Genomic DNA, 20,900 nt, shown 5'->3' with positions numbered 1-20,900 from the left:
GTTTTTTAGGCACAGAGGCCTGACCATGTGGTCTGGGTGTCAGTTTTCTAGGCATGGTTCGAGTTTCAGGCCTTGAAGAAGATGGCGTCAGTTTAACACGCAAGTCAGTAGGCCTGAATACACCCTCAGAAGCCAGTGCCTGCACAGCGGCTCCGGACCCATCCAAGGTAGAGACATCTGCAGGTTCCACAGTTGAAGCATCTTGCGGCATACCAGACTCCGAATGGGTCTCAGTAGAGGCCTGCGAATCTGAAGTAGCAGGTATCAGGGGTTGCGAAAGTGCCTCACTGAGTACCGCGAACTGGGACTGGCTCAGGAGAAGCGTCGGCAGCTTTGGACTTCGTCTGGAGCAAGAAAAAAGTTTCCCCAATGGGGTACTTCGCTTTATTGAAGACTTCGGATCTGAAACTTGAACACGAAAATCTCAGGAGTCGGCCGACCAGCACTTGCGAACTGCTTCTGCTTCGGGCACCGCATGGCAAGCAAGACTAAAGAAAATGGCGTCGGCCGGATCTTTTATACCCCTGATGACCTGACGTCAGGGAAAGGGCAACAGCAGCCGACGCGGGACCCAAGACTCTGGAATTCAGGCCGACTGAGGGCAACCTGCCAGCAGGATTACCCAAATGTAATGACTGTAACAGTGAAACACGAACAACATATCCCTAAGCCTCTTTTTAGAATCAGAGAAATCCTGACTTTCTCAACGAAAATGCTCCCTGAGGGTATGCAAGGTTTCACCAAAAGAGAAATCCTCTGAGGGGGGGATGCAGAGGGAATAGAGTCCTCAGCATCAGAATGCTCATAGGTAGATAAGGGTAAATCCTGGTCATCAAAGGAAACAGAAAATTTGAAATCCTGGTCAGAAGTAACATAAGCAAACTCAGTCCTAGGTCTCTTAGAGGGGGAAGATTGGCTTCCCCTGACTAAAATAATAAGGTCTTCAGCCATTCTTATTTGTTTTTTAGGCACAGAGGCCTGACCATGTGGTCTGGGTGTCAGTTTTCTAGGCATGGTTCGAGTTTCAGGCCTTGAAGAAGATGGCGTCAGTTTAACACGCAAGTCAGTAGGCCTGAATACACCCTCAGAAGCCAGTGCCTGCACAGCGGCTCCGGACCCATCCAAGGTAGAGACATCTGCAGGTTCCACAGTTGAAGCATCTTGCGGCATACCAGACTCCGAATGGGTCTCAGTAGAGGCCTGCGAATCTGAAGTAGCAGGTATCAGGGGTTGCGAAAGTGCCTCACTGAGTACCGGCGAACTGGGACTGGCTCAGGAGAAGCGTCGGCAGCTTTGGACCTAAACGGCCTGTCTCTATCTTTATCTTTGCATTTTTTCGGAATGTCGGTAGTGAGATGGCTTACCGAAGACATCTCAGATAATTGAACCGAGCACCAAAGTATTTAGAAGCAAAAATATACCAGCGACAGACAGTTCGCGGTTAAAATAAGGCACAAAACCAACAGCGAGGAAAGTCGTGGTCAGGGCCTAAGCAAGGAATACAGTAAGAATGAAAATCTTTATGATGTATTCGCTTTTCACAAGAAATGCAATTATTTACTTTTATTGACATTGGTTTAGAGTAAGAAAAAGTTTCCTCAACGGGGTACTTAGCTTTTAGTTGAAGACTTCGGTTCTGAAACTCGAAAATGAAAATTTCAGGAGTCGGCCGATCGGCACTTGCGAACTGCTTCTGCTTCGGGCACCGCACGGCAAGAAAGACTGATGTAATGGGGTCGGCTGCATGTTTTATACCCCTGACGACCTGACGTCACGGAAGAAGAGACAGCAACAGACGCAGGACCCAAGACTTTGTTAATCAGGCCGACTGAGGGCTACTGCAAGCAGATAACCCAAATGTGATGACTGCAACAGTGAAATACGAAGAACATCTATAGACCTTCTCACCCAGTCTTTCTGTTGTCTTGCTTTCCTTATCACAGGGAAGAAGTTTAGTGGTGGGCAATATTTTTGAAGGCTTATCTGAAGCCAGGGAGCACCAAAGGGTCAGCAGACAGGCACCTGTAGAGAAATTTGCAATCATCAGGCACTTTTGTAGGAGAGGTCAGCCTTCATAGGGGCAGGGGGCTGAGAATCAGGAGCCTGAGATGCTGAAAAAAAGGCATCCAGTAAAGCAGGTAAAACTGGAGGGACAGCAGATGGTGAGAGAGACCCCATTTGTAGGAGCTCATATCATCTCTTTTGCACATCAAAAAACTTGGGAGCAGTCCCACCTGAAGTACTCCATCTTAGCAATAGCATCCCCAAAAGTAATCTCAGCAGAAGATTCTGGACTAGTAGATTCCTCTTCAGGAGAAGCATACTCAAGGGGTGATGGAATTTGGGTAAAATAGACCAAAGAGTCCTCAGCCGAGGAAACCTCCACTTCATTAGAAGAATCCTGTTCCCTTGCCCTCTTGTCAGGGGAAGATGTCCAAGGAGGGGCAGGAACAGAGACGCCTGAAGGAGGCTTCACAGGCTTAAGGGCATTAAATAAGCCCTGGGTGAAATTCTATCACTCACGTTGAGGGCCCCTAGAAGAAACATACTTTGTCTCTTGCTTTTTCTTTAACTGGACATCTGCCTTATAAAAAGTGGAAGGGCCCATGTGGAACCCTCCTAGGTTCTTCAGTAATAAGTCCTGGCTCCCCCTGACCATCCAAAACAGACATCTGCAATGCCTCCGAGGATTTGCCTGTTATCAGATTGATAGTGGCCTCCGAAGCAGTCCCAGCCGAAGAATCCAACCAGAGAACCAGGCAAATCTCCAGGCTATCATAAGCCTCAAGAGAAACATCTGATACTGGAGGTGCAGCGGAAGAGTCCAACCATGTTTTTTTGGCCTTTCTCTTCTATGAAGACTCAACATCAGGCCTACAAGTTCCCTTCATAGTGTCTTTCTCAAAGTTTCAGACACATTTTCCAAATAAATCGTGAGAAAAGACACATGACTACGTAAAGTCTTAGGCACAGAGTCCTGACAAATACTGCAAGTTTTGTGATTATGAGTAGGCCTTAGGCAAAACAAGCACTGGTCATGACTATCTATTTGGAATGTCTCCCATACAAGCACTTGCCTTTTCTGGATGGCATGAAAAACCCACAGCAAAAAGCAGCAGTAATTAAGAAAAGGAAACTCCAAAGGGGCACTTATTTGAATGGTTTGATACACGACCAAATGACTTGGCGAGCAGACCGATAATTGCAAATGGCATCTGGACTGGCAGACAGAGATGGTACGTCCAGATGTCGCTTTGTGTCTTATGTACGCAAGGAGCATATGTGCAATGTATGGAGTACCTTAGGTAGTAAAAGGCTTTGGTATACTGGCCGGATGTCGGGCCGCCCCAGGCACGGAATCCCTCATGTTAACAATACTGCAAAAGTAGAACAGAAGGAAATCAGAAGTAACTTCTTCAGGGGACCCAAGATCAGTGATATACAAAGACAGGCTGTGGTGCAACAACACAATTCAGGTACTCTGGTTCAACAGCAGCATGATGCCCTGCAGAGTCACCATCCTATATTAAATGTAATACATCTACTTGCAGATGGTATCAAGTTCCACTCCCAACATGTCACACACTCAGTAGTGAGGCTAGCCAGAAGTTGCTTCTTCCCATGTCTCTGCATGGCCAGGCTGATATTGCTGGCATTTAACAGCACTGTGTCATAAAAAATAATCTTGTAAGTTACTCTCTCTCTGATATTGTAACCCCACGATTTATAACTCTCAGTATGTTATAGTGTACTGTATATTCTTGTAAAATTCTTATTTCTGTGCATACATAACGTCTTGGGGAGCTTTTCTCACTGAGCTTCCGATGAAAATGGGTTCCTGACCCAGTCTGACTTTCCTGGTCAACAACTGTCAATAAATAAATAAATCATGCTTTTCCTCTAAACAATACAGATAATGCTGGCAGCAACAAACACCTCAAGGACCATGCCACTTAAAGTATCAAATATGTTAACTCTTCCACAAAAAATGCATCAGGCACAAGAACCAAAGTGCGAAAATGGCAAGGAACTGGCAGGATTAAGGGCTAAGCGAGCTCTTCTAGTGCAGTGCATGACAAAATCTGACAGCAGAGGGACCCCATGTCGCAAATTATGGAAATGTCAGACAAAACCCTCAAAACAGATGCATTACCACCTACTCACTATAACTATGCCACACTCACTTTTGAATTCATCATCTCCATATCTTAGCAGGTAGTAATGACCCAACATTAAAAGAAGCTCTCACTTTAATGATACCATACTACTAATATATGCTCTTCTACCAACACTTAATACTACTTATTTTCCTCTCTTGTCCTTCCATAACACTGTCATCTTTGTAGTAATAATCAACTCTCTCTCCACAGCCTTAATTTTCCCTCCTACTCGTTACTCTTCCTCTACTCATTCAATTCCTCTGTCTACTCTGACAGCAGCAGACTTTCTCACCCCCCACATATTATTAGGCAGACAGTAAATATTTTGAATAACTATGTATTGGCTAACTTGACATAGGCTATCCACTTCTGCAAAGTGAATTGCTACTTTGTAGTACATATTGCAGTCTTGCCCCATCCTGGTAATATTCTGTAAATGTATTTCAATCTGTGTTCCATCTGCTATGCAGATTTTCTCCTCTTGTACATATTTATCAGCTTCTGTAAAATGCTTTTGTGTGGAGCATCCCTCCAAAATTCACTGTAAAATATTTAATCTGTTGTGGTGCTTTTCTCCCCTTGTATGCAATTACTTAACTACTTAAATATTTCTGAATCTGTTGTGGAGCTTTACTCCCCAAGCCCCCACTGAAAAGGTGGACTTTCCCAGATTATCAAAGGATGAATAAAATAAATGCACTGAATTGAGGGAAAAGAAGGCATTCCAGTTGTACATTCACTGAGGATCATCACTGACATCAGGTCCAACTCAGACTCATAATGGAAACTTCACAGCTGAATACTGAGCGCATTATTAAAAGTCGTAGTCTTGTTTTTGTAAAAAAAACAACCAACATCCACAATCTTGCTCATATTAAATTAATTTTCTTCCACATAGTGCATACTTCTTGCCAAGGTAAACCCTCCTCTAACTCTTCCCTTCATCTTCCTTTGTTCATTTAAGAAAAAAAAAAGGTAATAACACCGAGGAGACAACATACAAAGCAGAATACACATTTAATATAATTGCAAGAAGGGTGAGAAAAGCCTATTGGAACACGGGGCTTAAATGATGCACTTGACGTAAGCATGGCAGGAGATTAATCAGAGTTGTTGAAAGTAATACTGGATAAGACAGTGTTTAAGTACATATGCTCAAGTGAAGTAAATCAGGAACAGACATGTATGTCTCTTGCTCCTTCCAATCGTAACATACTCAAACTGTCATGATGTGACAAACAGTCACAGCTGAAGACCCTAACAGGTGTGAGGAAGGCAGCGGATATAAAATTATCCTGCTTTTAAACACCCTGTCAAATAAAACAGTGGGATGCCAGGATTATAACAAGGAACTACTCACCTTAACCTCTGTACACAGAACAAAAAGTACAGTTTTGTACCTACCATAAATGTAGATGTTCGAAGATCTACATTGCTGCAGTCCTTACACTTGGGTAGTCCGCTGTCCTCGGTCGGCCCGGATATCAAAGTATTAGGCTGACGTCGGTCAAGGCGCTTAAGACTGACATCAGGACGTCAGGGTACAAATGCGCATGACCGACGTCATATCCTCAGTCTTTTCTTGCCCCAGATGTCAGAAGACCCTAAAACGAAAGGCCAAAACCAAAAGACAGCAAAAAACAACCAACCACCCTTGCACTAATCATATGTACAATATATACAATATCCACAATATTTACAACCCAAACCACACAACCGCCTCTAACTACAGTGGGAAGGAGGAAATTGGACTGCAGCAATGTAGATCTTGAACATCTACATTTATGGTAGGTACAAAACTGTACTATGTTCTTCATCTCACATTGCTGCAGTCCTTACACTTGGGTAGAATCCCAAAGCAGAGGTAAGGGAGGATGGCAAAACTATAAAGCATTAGGAGCTGCCAAAATGCCCTGTAAAATTGCAGTGGCAAAACCAGCCCTAGATTTAGAGTAAAGTGGAAGGTGGTAATGCTTAGAGAAAGTATGCACTGAACTCCAAGTAGCTGCCTCCAAAATATCTTTAGTTGCCACCCCTTAAAAAGCTGTAGAAGTGGCAGTAGCCCTAGTGGAATGAGGCCTAATCCCAGCTGGAATCTCCTTACCATGATGGGAATAACAGAAAGCAATACAAAACCCAATCCACTTAGAAATAGTTTGTTTTGAAACAGGCTTGCCCTGAGAACCCAAAGCAAATGAAACAAATAACTGCTGAGACTGCCTGAACCTTTAGTTCTGCTCAAATAATATCGCAACTGCCTGTGTATATCCAAAGTGTGCAAAATCTTTCCCCTTTATTTTGGGGGTTTGCATAAAAAGTAGGCAAATGAATAGTTTGGTTTAAAGCCACACTAGAAACCACTTTAGGCATAAAGGAAGGATTAGTACGCAAAGATACTCTGTCCTTATGGAAAATTAAGGAAGGCTCAACTGCCATAAGGGCCTGTAATTCAGAAACCCTTCTCGCAGAGGTAATGGCCAACAAAAAAGCAGTCTTCCATGATAAATATTTCAACTCGGCAGTAGCTGCAGGCTCAAAAGGTTGTAGAGTGAGTTTCTCCAACACAAAATTGAGATCCCAAGCAGGAGTAGAGCTCTCATTGGGGTCTTATATTCTTTGCCCTCTAAGGAATTGCTTAAACAAAGGATGAGAAAACAATGGTGGATCACAGTCATAGTGAGCAGAAATTGCTGCAGCATGAACCTTAATAGAGGAGAAGGACAAACCTTTGTCCAGTAACTCAGTAAGATATTGAAGAGCCACACTTAAATTAGGCTTAGAAACATCAAATTCCTTTGCTGTACTCCAAAATAAAAATCTCCTCCATTTATCTGCGTACACTTTTCTTGTACTAGGCCTTCTGGCCTCCAAAATAACATTCAAAACTTGCTGTGGAAGCTGAGACCCTCCAGGGTTTAAAACAGAATATGCCAGGCTGTTAGATGCAGAGAGTGAAGTTTGACATTGAGTAAATGACTGTTCTCCTGAGACAGCAGGTGTGGAATCGAAGGCAAAGGCCATGGAGGCGGCCATATCAGACTTCTCAGTAATGGGTACCAGTGCTGTCGAGGCCAATCTGGAGCTATTAGAATCATCTTTGGCTTGTCCTGTCTGACCTTCAGGAGTACCTTTGGGAGGAGAGGCAGAGGTGGAAAGGCATACACATGAAGATTGCTCCAATTGAATGAGAGAGCATCCACTTTCCAAGCTGTGGGATGAAACCTTTTGTGCAAAACTTTGGCAGCTGGTAGTTTAGTGGAGAAGCGAACAGATCTATGTCTGGAGTTCCCCATAACACTGTCAATTTCTGAAATACATGAGGATCCAATTTCCACCGTGGGGATCCATAATTTGTCTGCTCAACACATCTGCTAAGGAGTTCTGTGCTCCGGCAGAAACCTTGCCTGAAGATTTAGCTGTAAACTGAGAGCAGTCTCCCACAAAATCATTGCTTGTCTGCATAGAGGATAAGAATCGTTCCCCTTGCTTGTTGATGTACCACATGACAGTTGTGTTGTCTGTTAGAACCAACACCTGCCCTGGAAGAAGTAAATCCTTGAAAGCTATTAATGCAAATTGGACTGCTAACATCTCCTTCAAGTTGATATGTAGATGTTGAAGTCTGGCAGGCCACGTGTCTTGTACCCACTTTCCATTTAGATGAGCTCCCAAGCTTTGTCTGAGGCATCTGTCGTTAGAATCTGACTCGCCTCTGGCCGGGTCACAGAGAGTCCCTTGTTTAGGTGACATTTCTGAGCCCACCACAAAATTCCTTTTGAATGCAAGGTATTATCTGAATGACAGTGTCCATATCTTGGCAGTGCTGTGTCCATACATTTTGAGATACCATTGTAGCTTCCTCATATGCAGTTTGGCATTGGGAAGCACCAGAATACAAGATGCCATGAACCCCAAGGCTTGAAGGACTGTCCTTGCAGTCAGCCTGGACTGATGAGACAATTGATGGAAGTACAGAGAAAGATTCTTTGTTTGTCCGGGGTCAAAAGGCCATCTGGGATGCTGTATTCAGTCTCATACCCAGAAAGCACATGTCCTGAGAGGGTACTAGACTGGACTTTATTTCGTTCACAGAATACCCCAGGCATCTTAGCACTGCTATCACATACTGTAAATGATGATGAAGTTAGCCCTTTCTTGGGCCAGAATCAGGCAATCGTCCAAATAAGGATAGATCTGTATTCCTCTTAGCCTGAAGAAAGCTATCACTGGAGCCAGAACCTTTGTGAACACTCTGGGCGCAGTAGATAAGCCAAAGGGCAATGCAGAGAACTGATAATGAGAAGTCCCAGCCCGAAAATGCAGATACTTCCTGCAACTGAGCCTGATAGGAACATGAAGGTAAGCCTCCTTGAGATCCAGAGTCACCATCCAGTGATCTTTGCCCAGCAGAGGCAAAAGCTGTTGTAACGTCAACATTTTGAACTTGGGAATGTCCAGATATGTGTTGAGGATAGATAAACCAAAATTGGTCTCCACGTGTTCCCCTTCTTTGGTACTAGGAACAGGCGAGAATAAAATCCTAGGCCCACTTCTGGCAGAGGGACCGGTTGTATGGCCCCTATTTGAAGTAGCAGATAAATTTGTTTGTGAGCCTCTAGTCTTTGCTGAGGAGGAACGTCCGGCATGCCTTTGAAAGGAGGCAAGGTATGGAAATAAAACTTGTAACCTTGGTGTATGATATCCAATACCCATCTGTCTTGGGTAATCAAACTCCAATTTTCCTTGGAGTGCCAACCTTCCTCCCAAAGGTGCTGCCAGGCAAGAAGGATCTGGCAGCTGAAAAGGTAGGTCATTGGGCCTGTTTACGAAAGGACTGGCCCCTGCCCTCACCCGAAGATTGTGCAGGTGAACTCCCTGTTCTAGGTCTGAAGGAACTCTGAGCTCTACCTCTACCACGTCTAGATCTACCCCTAGACTGAGAATCATAAGAAGGATACGTCCACCCCTTAGCAGGCCAATTCCTACTAAACTTCGGAGGCTGAACCTGCAAAAAATCTTTAACAGCCTGCATAGATTTAGCCTTGTCTTCCATTTTCTTCAAGACTGACTCCACAGGTGAACCAAACAACACATCAGACTGTAAAGGAGCATCCAAAATCCTTGTCTTAACATGGTCAAATAAATTCTGATCCCTCAGCCAGGCGTGCCTGCGAAGAACTGAACCAGTGGCAGCCACCCTAGACGAGGCCTGTACAGCATCAAAACCACATTGTAAAGAATGCTTACCCACTTGTTCAGAGACATGCACCAAATCTTGCAATTCTTTACACTCAATGCCTTCCGCCAGAGCATCTACCTTAGACATCAATTGAGAAAGAAGATAGTTTTGATATTTCAACATGTGAAACTGGCAATTCAAAGCCCTCATAGCTAAGGTGGAAGAAGTATAGACTTTCTTTCCCCATCTATCCAAAGCTCTGGCCTCTTTATCTGGAGGCACCGGATTCTTTACAACAGAGGCCTTGACACCCTTAGGTCCCTGACTAACAGTTTCTGGGTCCGCCCTAGGACTCTCATAAAGATATTTATGAGCCTCAGGCACCCTGTAATATCTATCCGGCTTAACAGGAGCAGGAGGCAAAGAATCAGGATTAAGTGAAGCCTCTCTAAACACATCTTCCACAACATCCAGAACAGGTGGTATAGCCAAGGGCCTATGCTGGGGCAAAAGCAAAATTCTCAAGCCTTTTCCTGGAATCAGAGAAATCCTGACCTTCCCACTTAAAATGTTCCCTCATGGAATGAAGAGTCTCTGAAAAAGAGAAATCCTCTGGAGGAGAAGCAGAAGGAGTCGAATCATCTGCATCAGAATCAGAATAAGGAGAGTATTCCTGCAAGTCTTCAGCCAAGACTCTGAAACATCCAAGCCTGCTCAAAACTCCCAACTCTGGCTCCACCTAGGCCTCTTATCAGGAGGGGCAAAGAACCTCTAATCAAAGTAATTAAATCTTCTGCCATTTTAAGCATGTGCTTCTTGGGCACAGACCCTGCTGAACTAGGAGTGATACCAACAGAAGCTAAACCTGGCCTGCCTCTGGGAGAAGCCTTGGAAACAGAAGGAGAGGGCCTAACCACCCTAGGAAGGGAGGGGAGTACAGTAACCTGAGAAGCCCCTTCAGCCTGACCTACCTCCGGACAGGCCACATCCTGCAATATCAAAGTCTCCCCCTGGGACTCCAGAGAAGCCTCCGGCGGAACCACCGGTTCCACTGACGCCTCTAAGAACCGGCGTCTGCGGACGACTCTTCTGCCTGGGTTTAGCTGCTTTGTCTTTGCGCTTCTTCGAGGAAGGCGCCGGAGCATCCGGCGGCATATTATAATGCACCGCTTCAAGACCAACCTGGCACAATCTAACCTTATAGTGCGCTTATTGAACCTAGCACAAAAGCGACACCCAACAACGTCGTGCTCAGGCCCCAAACAAGGAATACACAAAGTATGATAATCTCTATGCGGTATCTGCTTCCCACAAGAAATACAGTTATTCACTTTTTCTGACATCCGTAAACCACTGAGGCAAGAAAAACTAAAATATTCAACGGGTACTTTAGCCAACTTTGACTCGGTCTGAAACTCCGAATTCGAAAAATTTCAGAACGCCGAACGGCACTTGCAACGCTGCTTCTGCATCGGACCATGCGGCAAAAAAGACAGAGGATATGACGTCGGTCATGCGCATTTGTACCCTGACGTCCTGATGTCAGTCTTAAGCGCCTTGACCGACGTCAGCCTAATACTTTGATATTCGGGCCGACCGAGGACAGCGGACTACCCAAGTGTAAGGACTGCAGCAATGTGAGATGAAGAACATCAGCAAACTGAAGAGCAGCTGAAAGAATCCCCCATTCTGGGGAATAAAGTGGTGGAAAAATGTATAGTACATGTCTCAAAGACTTGCTTGTAAATGGAAAGGCTCAACGTTTTGATAAAGGAAAGCCCATGACTACAGTTTTTTTTCTCCATCTGGTCTAGCTACCCAGATTTTCTTAGTAAAGTAAGGGGCTTCCAAAGCCTTTTTTTTGTCTACACCACTGCCCAATCTGATGCAGTCAGACCAAAAAGGCCATGCCGTAGCAAGACAAAAAAAATGGAACTAAGCAATTTGTTTTCTATACCAGCACTAACAATGTAAACATGACAAGATGACAAAACAAAATACTATGACTCAGACTTAACTAGAATATTTTCCTGCTGAGCTATCAATGGTTCAAAAAAATGGCAAGTTTAATCAGAATTACCCTTTGATAAGTACCACTCATCTGGTTTGCTACAGCCAACTTCATGGCGATCCTCCAAGTTCTATAAACATTCTTCCAGATGTGCTTTCTAACTCTTGACGTCAGCACCACATGCAATACCTGGCGAGTATGAACCACAGAATGACTTCTGTGGGTCTAAAATTGGCTAACATTCCTCACTACACAACTGATGCAATCTGCTAAATTATAAGCTTTGCCACAAACATGCTATTTGTTTCTTCATTTTTTATTTTTACAAACAGCAGCAGGTTTTTTTTTTTGTACATTTACCTTTTCTTGCAATGCCTCCCTCATCTCTTGGATTCCTGTTCTTCGGATGAACTCTGGCAGTTCAAAAGGTGGCTTCTCAATACCACGTTTTCCTTGCAAGTACTTTCTCTTAAAACACCAATGCCTGGGTACTGGTACAGAGTTCCTAGCGGCCTTTAGGTGAACTAAAAGCTTGGGATCCTGAGCTGTGACATCATGCATCTCCACTACATCTGGCCTGGCAACAAGCTGTGAATACAAAATCATTTTAAACATAAGATGTGGATACACTTTCAAACAAAAAGAATCCAATAATTACTCACATCTTAAAATGTTAAAAATAAGTCCTGCTCCACCAGAAATGCCACCACTAAACTTCATATAACAAAAGCACCTTCCAGGTTATGACATTTTTCACTCAGTGCCATGGTCTACCAACAGCTTCTACTCACAGAGAGAAACATTTACATAGGCAATCAGTTATGCAACAACTTAACTCCAATTCTGTGGTGTACAGGGGACAATGCTCTGATTGTGACACAGATGGGCAGACACTAATGACAAGGGAAAGTGGGAATGAGATATGTATGCTGGCTTCCTCACCTTAGGTGAAGAAAAACTCTACCAACTACGGTCATGCAAGCAGAAGCTTGCACTTTCAGAACGGTTGTACAGCTGAAGGACATGGCTTGAAAATCCTAAGACAGTGATGTAGCTCTTAGGAGGTGTGTGTGTGTGTGTGTGTGTGTGTGTGTGTGTGTGTATGTGTGTGTGCGCTGATTATACACACACAATCACCCACACAATACATATATTTTATATATAAAGGCTCTTTCGGCTTTTCCCAGTTAGGGATCACTGTTCTGCTATTGACTGGCGGTAGATTTTTACGGTGTCGAGTTGCCAGTCCGGCACCCAAACTTCACAGAAGGCATACACACACACCTACCTGCTTGTCTTTAAAGTTCACTCAACCACAGGGAGGACATGCAGACTCCACAAAGAAGGTGCTCCAGCCAAGAATCAAACCAGACAGCCTCTTGCTGTGAGGCGACAACACTAACTGCTGCACCTGACATGTATATATGTATGTTTACATAAATACCTATTTATAATGCCAGGAGACAGGGTACGATATCACCGAAGTGTCATGGTTGCCCCTTGTGGGCCAGTGTGATTAAAACAGAAAAAGCCCAATGATCATATGCATGCTTTATGAGACTGTCTCTCACCATGGGAGTGAAGGAAGACAGCAAAGCTTGACAGTTAGAGCATGCAGAAAGGAAATAATGCAATAATCTAATGCAAAGGTTTTTGAACAGGGTAGAAATTTACCCCATATTGACAAGTCTGGTTTTGAGATCAAAACCCAAAAGGCCAAATCTCACCACAGCCTACAGTCCATGCCACGGATTACTGTAATTAAATTGTGATCACTTAAAACATGGGGGTAAGTACAAGTTACCCCAGATTCTCACTATTACAATTTAGAATCATGGTACACTTTTCTGCAAGCCAAAATTCTGTGTTTTATAAAAGCAGAATGATGATGATAAAATGATCTTACAGAAGTAGCTGATGTAGAACAGGACCCACTATTGATGGGTCCTTTCTGGACTGGGTACATCTCCATCAATCAAAATTTGGCAGTTTTCTTCAGTAAAATTCCACATGTTGGTGTATCCATGCACCCCTTCTCAATGTACTCTAACACTGAAAACATAAGTGCAGATTTCCCTGATGCTACCAATCCATTAACATATTTCTGTCAAACACCTTCCTCAAATAAAGAACATTTGTGAGGGAAGGTTCTCATCAAACTCATACGTTCATAAAAGATTATCACTACTACAGCATAATTACAAATCAAAATAATTAGTCACAGGCAGATGTCATACCGCAGAACCTAATTTCTAGAATTCTAGAGTAGGCAGGTGTGTGTCCAAAAAAGTAGGACTGGTCTTTCTCTAAGCAAAAAACATCAAGCATGATGCTCATATAACAGCCAGTACCATTCTTTTGTTCTTTTCTAGAACAAAAGACTACCAAGTGCACCAAAACCCATGGAAAAGCTATTCAAGTATTCCTAAAGTTAGGCAGGGAAACAAGGCTTTTATAACTAACAAGCAAGCAGAAACCCAAGCAGCTCCCAATAAGGGATCAAACGGGTGAGGACAAAATCAACCTTATACCATATGTACACATCCCAAGTACAGACATAAGTTACATCTACAGAATGTTGACATTTCACCAGTGCTCAAAAAAAAAGTATCAAATTAAAAAAAAAAAAAGACATGTAGAAAAACAGAGCGACTCTTTACTGCAGCAATGTCCATCTAACATCTACAGTCATCGTGAGCACAGTACAGTGTGCAACAACTCACCATAAAGCACGGCTGTGTTAGGAACCTTCCATAGCTGAAGATGGATTATATTCACTGCTGCAGTACTGACTCGGATTTATGTCTGCAGTTGCCAATGGCCTGCCTGACTTCCGGAACTCTTCACCCTTTTCTCTCTCAGCTGGACAGACTCCATCCCACACGGATGTCAAGAAATCAGTGGCATAAAGGTGCATCATCTGGAACAATCTTTAAATCTTTCTTGCCCTAGCAGATACAGGTTTGCTCCCTGGAGCCAAAGCGCAGATCACCTAAGGATGATCTGTCCCAGGTGTGAGATCACAAGAGGAATTTAAATAACTGGGTCTCCAACCACCTGTTGAACCCTGAAGAGGAGGGTGTCTGGTCAAGTGAATGAAAGGGAAGGTGCAAATAGTCTAGGAACCCACCAAAACACAGGGATACCCTAGGCATAGAAGGAGGTTACTGGTACTAATATAATATGCTAAAACATCTGTAATTATGATACTGTTCTCAATTCACTGTTACAGTACTGATTCTTGGCAGGGACAGATCCAGTACAAGGTGATCTAGGCAGCTGGTTATGGTCAGTACTCATTAAGGGGTCCCTTTGATGAAGTTATCTGTATCAAGATCAAGGAGTGGAAAATGTATAATGCAACTGTTAACGACTGCAGTTAATGGGAGGGCGAGAAGTCAGCAACAAACCGCTGTGAAAAGGGATTTTTCATTTTAATGAAAGAGCTGGCATGGGCTGGAAGCCCCTCATCCATATTTGGACTGTTTTATGTGAAAAGAATGAGAAAAAGTAAAACTTAAAAAGGTCATTAAAAGAAATGTGACAATATGTAGGTTCTGGGGTATAGTGTAATGTATGAGAAGGAAAAACGGTCAGGCATTTAGGCAGACAACAGAAACCAAGGTTAAGTACAGAATACTCTGCACTCAAATTTCTTTTCAGAAGCTGAAAACACTAACCTGCACCAGATATATTTAACTGAAGACAAAGCAACAAGTCATCATTCCTATCTAGTATTGTGGATGAAAAACAGTTGTAAGAAAATGTGCAGTATAGCATTGCTTGCAAAATAAAAACATTTTTTCAATTATTTCAGAAAGTGAATATTTTCTACACAAGCCAGACAGAAACACTCCTATTTTCCATCATCTCATCCCAAAAGTTGCAGACTATGCATAAAAGAGACAGCAAGACAATATTATGTCTATGATTAAGATGTGTTTCAGAGATTTGAAAAAGGCTTCACAAAAATTCATTTGAAGGAGTGAAGGTGAAGACAACCCACGGTTATCCCCAAACTGCGAGAGATATGGATGATAAAGCAGCTGAGGCAGACTGTGCGTGTTGTGTGTTTATAAACATTTGGTTCCTGCATCACAGAGAATTTATGGTATAAAGTAAGGAAGCCTGTCCTATAGCAATGTTTTCTTGGGTACAATCTTTGGTTTCTGTTTTTTTTTTCTTTTGACATCATGTTTATTTGGCTGCAAATAAACTGAAGAGTATGCAGCCTGCAGATTTAGTGTTACTACTTTAACTATGAATGCATTTTAAGTTGTTTGCAGAAGTGACTGTGCAATGTTCTGTGCTGGGTTTTAACAGGTCGTCTGGCACTTGGAGCATATGAATAAGGCTACAAATCATTAATGACAGATTTCTTTTAGAGCAGGACTTGACTCCCTCTCAGCCTTTGACTATCTACATAGTGACCCTGATCAAGTCACTTCATCATGTGCTCACTGGCTGCCCCTGAAAGGGCATGCTTTTGTCCAGTGGGCTGTCCTATGTGGTTAGGAAATCTATTACACTTTTGTCTTTTCAATTCCTCCACCCCTCACATAACTGCTAATGCTTCAGTACATTTACTGTTAATCCCAAGCAAGTCTCTTAGTAGTTTACTTAGTTCATGCTGAGTCCATTTTCAGTTTGTGCTTTACTTACTTATTTATTGCATTTGTTGACCAGGAAAGTCCACTGGGCCTAGGACGAGTCCCTTTTATTTAGCAAATGGCTCTCATTGCTTCTGCAGCACAATATGATGTGAACATTTTTAAATTAAATCAAAATATCAGATGCAACTGCAAAAGTAAACAGGTTTCAACTGTGTTTTATGATAACTTGGAAGACAGCCAAGTAGTCAAATATTAAAGTTAACTTCCATTTAGAAGAGAATTTTTAGGGTCAGACTTGTTCTACTCAACATGAGAAGTTTTTATTGATGCAAGGTAACAGAAGAATGGGACACTGCAACCATTAAGCAAGGTGGTGCCACCTGTTTTTCAGGTGCCACTACAGTTTCTTCATATGAAGCCATGCTATGGGGACCAACAACATAAAACAGGCCATGCAACAAACTGGTATAGGCTGACAACACTATTTTACAGTTTACCAGGACAGCCCAATGGGCCAAGGAACCAGTTTTCAATGGAGTCCTGGGGAGAAAAGCTCCAAATAATGAAAAATATACTATCAAAAGAAATAATATTCAATGCCTCTACAGGGTAATCAAATTATGTATGTATCTGTAAATATATTTACATAGTCTCTAATAGTGACTTTTCAAGTCAGACTGGAAGAAAGAAAATAAAAGAATGAGAGAATAGGAAGATTAAGGTATGATAGGTGACATGAAAGCTATAGGAATGTAGGGAAGAGGCAGGTATGGAAGATGTAAGGGGAGAGTTAGCCAGGGGATAAGACAGTGGGGGTCAGTGTTGTGTAATATTGAGAAAGAGAGGTAGGAGGGGTGGAAGAATTAGAAGAAAGATATCCAAGTAATGATAAATTAGAGAAGTTCCCTTCCCATGAGATTAGAGAAAGGGAGATGGGTTGGATATAGTTCAGTAGAGGAGGATCAGGAGGGATGGGAGCAGGAACAATCCCAGAGGGATAAGAGGTGGGAATGGAGCAAGGTTTTGAAGGTGGCATGGTTGCTGGTGGTACAAATTAGTGGAGGAAGGGAGTTCCAGAGTCGGGATAGAGACAAGGACAAAAGGAATGTGCCTGGGTTTTGAGCAGGTTTATGTATTTAGAGTAGGTTTTGATTGTTTGACCTAAGCAGTCTATCAGGCTGTTGCAGTTTAAGGGAGGAGTCAAGGTTAAGGCAAAGAAAGGGTTTGAAGAAAAGTTTATGTGCATGAAAAACTTGGATGAAGGAGAGGTGATAGGGTAATTCAAGCCAATTTAGTTTGCGGACGGCATTACAGTGATGACAAGAGGATTTTGCGCTAGTAGCAAACGTTGCAATTTTGTTATAGCAGGAAGCTAGTTTAGTTTTTAGAGTGGACTGAAGATTAGTAAGTAGGGGGGCACCTTACGTGAGTGAGGGAATGAGGTAGGTGGCAGAGAGGACTTGTTTGGTTGAGGGAGGAAGGAATTGGTTGTGATGGTAGAATATGCCTAATTTTTGGTGGGTTTTCTTTATGTTTGAGTGGAGGTGAATATCAAATTTAAGTTGTTCAATAGTGACACCTAGTAGCTTAGTATTTGGTACGATTCCAATGGAGGTCCTGTTTTGGATTGCTATGGTGAAGAAGTCCTTGTCTATTTTAGTATACTTTGAAGGGGTAAATATCATTAAGTTTGGTTTTGGAAGCATTTAGTGCTAGATGGTTGGTTTAACATCCAGTTCTAGGTTGATACGAAGGCTTCTTGGGTTTGTTTGTTTAGTTAGGGGATTGATTCCGCGGAGCAGATTATAGTAGAGTTGTCTGCATATTGGACGAGCTTGGCATTTGGAATACATTGGTGGAAGTCATTTATGAATACATTAAATAGTAGGGGGCCTAAGATGGATCCCTATGGTACTCCTGTAAGGGTGTAAAGGAAAGGGGATGTACAGTTTTTCCACTTGACTGATTGCTGTCTATTATAGAGGTAACTGGAGAATCAGTTGATAATGGGGGTATAGATATGTTAAGATGAGAGAGTTTAGACAAGAGGAGGCTGTGTGAGATTGTATCGAAAACTTTGGATAAATTGAGTAGGAGGGTAGATACAATATTGCCAGAGTTGCGTGCAGAATTGATAATTTCGAGGAAGGAGAGGAGAGCAGTGGTGGTGCTGTGCCCAGGCCTAAAACTATGTTGTGCAGGGGTAAGCAGATGGTTATCAAGCAGGTAGGGTTAGTTGTTGTAGGTGAATGCATTTTTCTAAAATTTTAGAGAGAGAGAGAAAGGCTATTGGTCAGAAGTTAGACATGTCAATATTGTTTCCACCTTTGTGTAGGGGATGATAAAGGCTTTTTTTCCCCAGAGAATTGGTACACAAGACTCTTGGATTGACCAGTTAATTAGGATAGAGATGGGGTAGGCAATGCCATTGGCTGTTAGCTTGAGGAAGTTAGAGGGAAAGTCATCTGGGGCATTTGAACATGCCTTCAAGTTATGTAGGTGTTTCTTTATGGTAGAGATAGGAACCGGTTGGAGAGTAAAAGGATGGGGTTGAGATGCTGTGTTGCTTAAGGAGGGAGAGTTGAGGGAGATGGGGATTGTGGGCTGGGTATGTTATTTGTAAAGGAAATAGTGAGTTTAGTGATAAGAGTCAATGAAGGAGGAGTTAAATTGGGTAGCTAAGGAGAGGTCAGAGGTGTTAGAGACAGGGCAAGGGTTAACTTTTTACCAGGGTGTAGGAGGGAAGTGATACTATTCCAGAACTTTTTAGGGTTAGTTTTGTGGCTGTTTTGGAGTAGGGTGTAATAGGATTTTCAGTCATAGGCTATGTGTTGTTTGACTTCGTTATGAAGTTTATAGTCAGTCAGGGAGGAAGGAGATTTGTGCTTCTGGTAGTTTTTCTACACTTTGCTCCTGAGGTGCATGAGGGTTACATAGTTTCTTTGGTTAGCCAGGGGGCAGTACTGTATTTAATTCTTTTGGTTTTAATGGGAGCAGAGCTATTTAGCAGGTTGATGAAAGTAGTGTTGAAGTAAGTCGCTGCGTCATCTAAAGGGAGGAAATTTAGAGGGGTTCAGTTAGTATATTTTAGTGATTCAGAGAAAGATTGGGAGTTGAAGTTTTTAAGAGAGCGAGTGGAAATATAGTTATGAGATAGATGTAAATAGGTGGGTGTACAATGAGCGAAATCAGGGAGATGGTTACTAAGAGTCAGGAAATATTCCCTTATCAGCGATAGTATGGGGGTGAGGGACTAGTATTCAGTCTAGGGTGGTTCCAGGGGAGCCATTTTTAGAGGGTCTCGTAAGAGAGTTGATTAGATGGGTAAAGTTGTACAGGTTTAGGTTATGAGGGGTAGTGGGGGATTGAATGGTGGCCCAGTTTATATTAACATCACGTAGAATTATAGTTTCATTACTTATGTTAGATGAGAACCAGGAGAGGATTTCTTCGAGGGTAGAGACATTATCACTGAGTGGAATATAAGGAGAAGAAATACATATCTTTTTGTGTTGATTTATGTTTAAAAGAGGGCCAGGGTTAGCTCAGCAATGCCAAATTGGGGTATAGATTTAGTATAAGGTGTTACAGATAGGAAGGAAGAGAACAGTAGGGCTACTCTACCACCTTTCTTATGGGTTCGGTCATTTCTTATGATATAGTAGTTGAGGGGTAATTTTGGGGTCTTTAATATGAGGTTTCAACCATGTTTCGGTGATAGATAGGATGTCTGGGTGGTTGTGGAGGAGCCAAGCGTGGAGGTTGGAAATTTTGTTACATAGACTTTGGGTGTTCAATGTACCAAAAAGTAGAGATTTGTTTTGGGGAGGGGGATAAGGGTGTGTTGGAAGGGAGGGTGTTTGAGGGCCCGGGATTAGGTTGAATGCCACCTGAGAGAAGAATGGAGATGAGTTGATGAATGAGAAAAGGAACTTAGAGGATTTGGTATTTGTTTTGGGGTCAAGGTGGTATTAAGGTTGGGTGTGAGTGAAAAGGGAACTGGGTTTCTATTGTCAGTAATAAGTTTAGTAGGAAAGAGAAAAATTGCGCTTATGACTGAAGAGGTATGGAGAGATAGTAGTGGGGGGTGACTCTTGCTCATACTGTAAGATGGTACTGTGAAAGGGGGGGAACGGTGTATGGTATAGATGCAGGTGTGGTAGTGAAGGTAGGAGAAAAGGATGGGAAGTAGTATTAGAGTGAGTGGTTGCATGCTTAAGTGGCATATTAGTGTTGAAGGTGTGTAGGGTGTAGTGGAGGTAAGAATTTCTTGCCAGTGGTAAGGTGTAATTAAATAATAAGGGTAGGAGTAGTGAGAAGAGTAGTAAATGATGAGGGGATGGAGAGGAGTGGGTGGGAGTCCCTGTGTGGAGTAGGATATTAGAAAAGAGATAGGTAAAGGAGTGGGTGGTAGGAAGTGAGAGTAGGAGGAGGAATGTGATTGGCTGAAATTAAAGTGGGAGTGGTTGTGTCGGTATAAGTGTAGGGGTGATGGAGCCGGGTGGGAAATGGAGGCAGGGGAGCGGAGTGAGCCCGTAGTGCGAATGGAGCAGGTTGAGAAGAGGAAGAGAGGGATTACGCTAGGATAAACAATCAATCAGCGACTTGGACTCGTTCAAAACCACAGAGTTATAGTCAAACCAGTTTGGTAAGTACAAAACAGAATTTGTACTATATACACAAAGTACAGGCTTTTAAAAGCTAAAACCTGGGGAAGTAGAGGTGTGTATGGAAAGTTATAGCTAGCAGTAGGAACATCATGTGATTAGGGCAGAAAATATGGGGATAGGCTGTATAATTATGAGAGTATGCTTCCACCTTGTGGTGAAATTTTGTAGCAAAAAGTGAAATGCTCTAGCAAAAGTGAGCGAGGGAAAGAAGGAAAGAAGAGGGGATGAATGAGGACTGCAGTAGGCTGCTACCGCAACGCTACGGGT

At 42.8% G+C, this 20,900-nt stretch overlaps 1 protein-coding gene across 1 annotated transcript in view; it reads right to left on the bottom strand.

Annotated features, from left to right (window-relative positions):
- SF3B2 (splicing factor 3b subunit 2) overlaps window positions 1–20,900 on the bottom strand; it is a gene marked incomplete in the record, with an annotated part of 1,007,319 nt that overhangs the window by 446,533 nt on the left and 539,886 nt on the right. Inside the window, 1 exon segment of the mRNA XM_044075829.1 lies at window positions 11,711–11,938. Coding sequence (XP_043931764.1) covers window positions 11,711–11,938 — 228 coding nt within the window.

The sequence above is a fragment of the Protopterus annectens genome, chromosome 6.part1, assembly GCF_019279795.1.
Source record: "Protopterus annectens isolate FY-2018-M chromosome 6.part1, PAN1.0, whole genome shotgun sequence".
Classification (NCBI taxonomy): Eukaryota; Metazoa; Chordata; order Ceratodontiformes; family Protopteridae; genus Protopterus; species Protopterus annectens.
The sequence above is the reverse complement of the archived record's forward strand: the minus strand, read 5'-3'. Positions and strand labels throughout refer to the sequence as shown.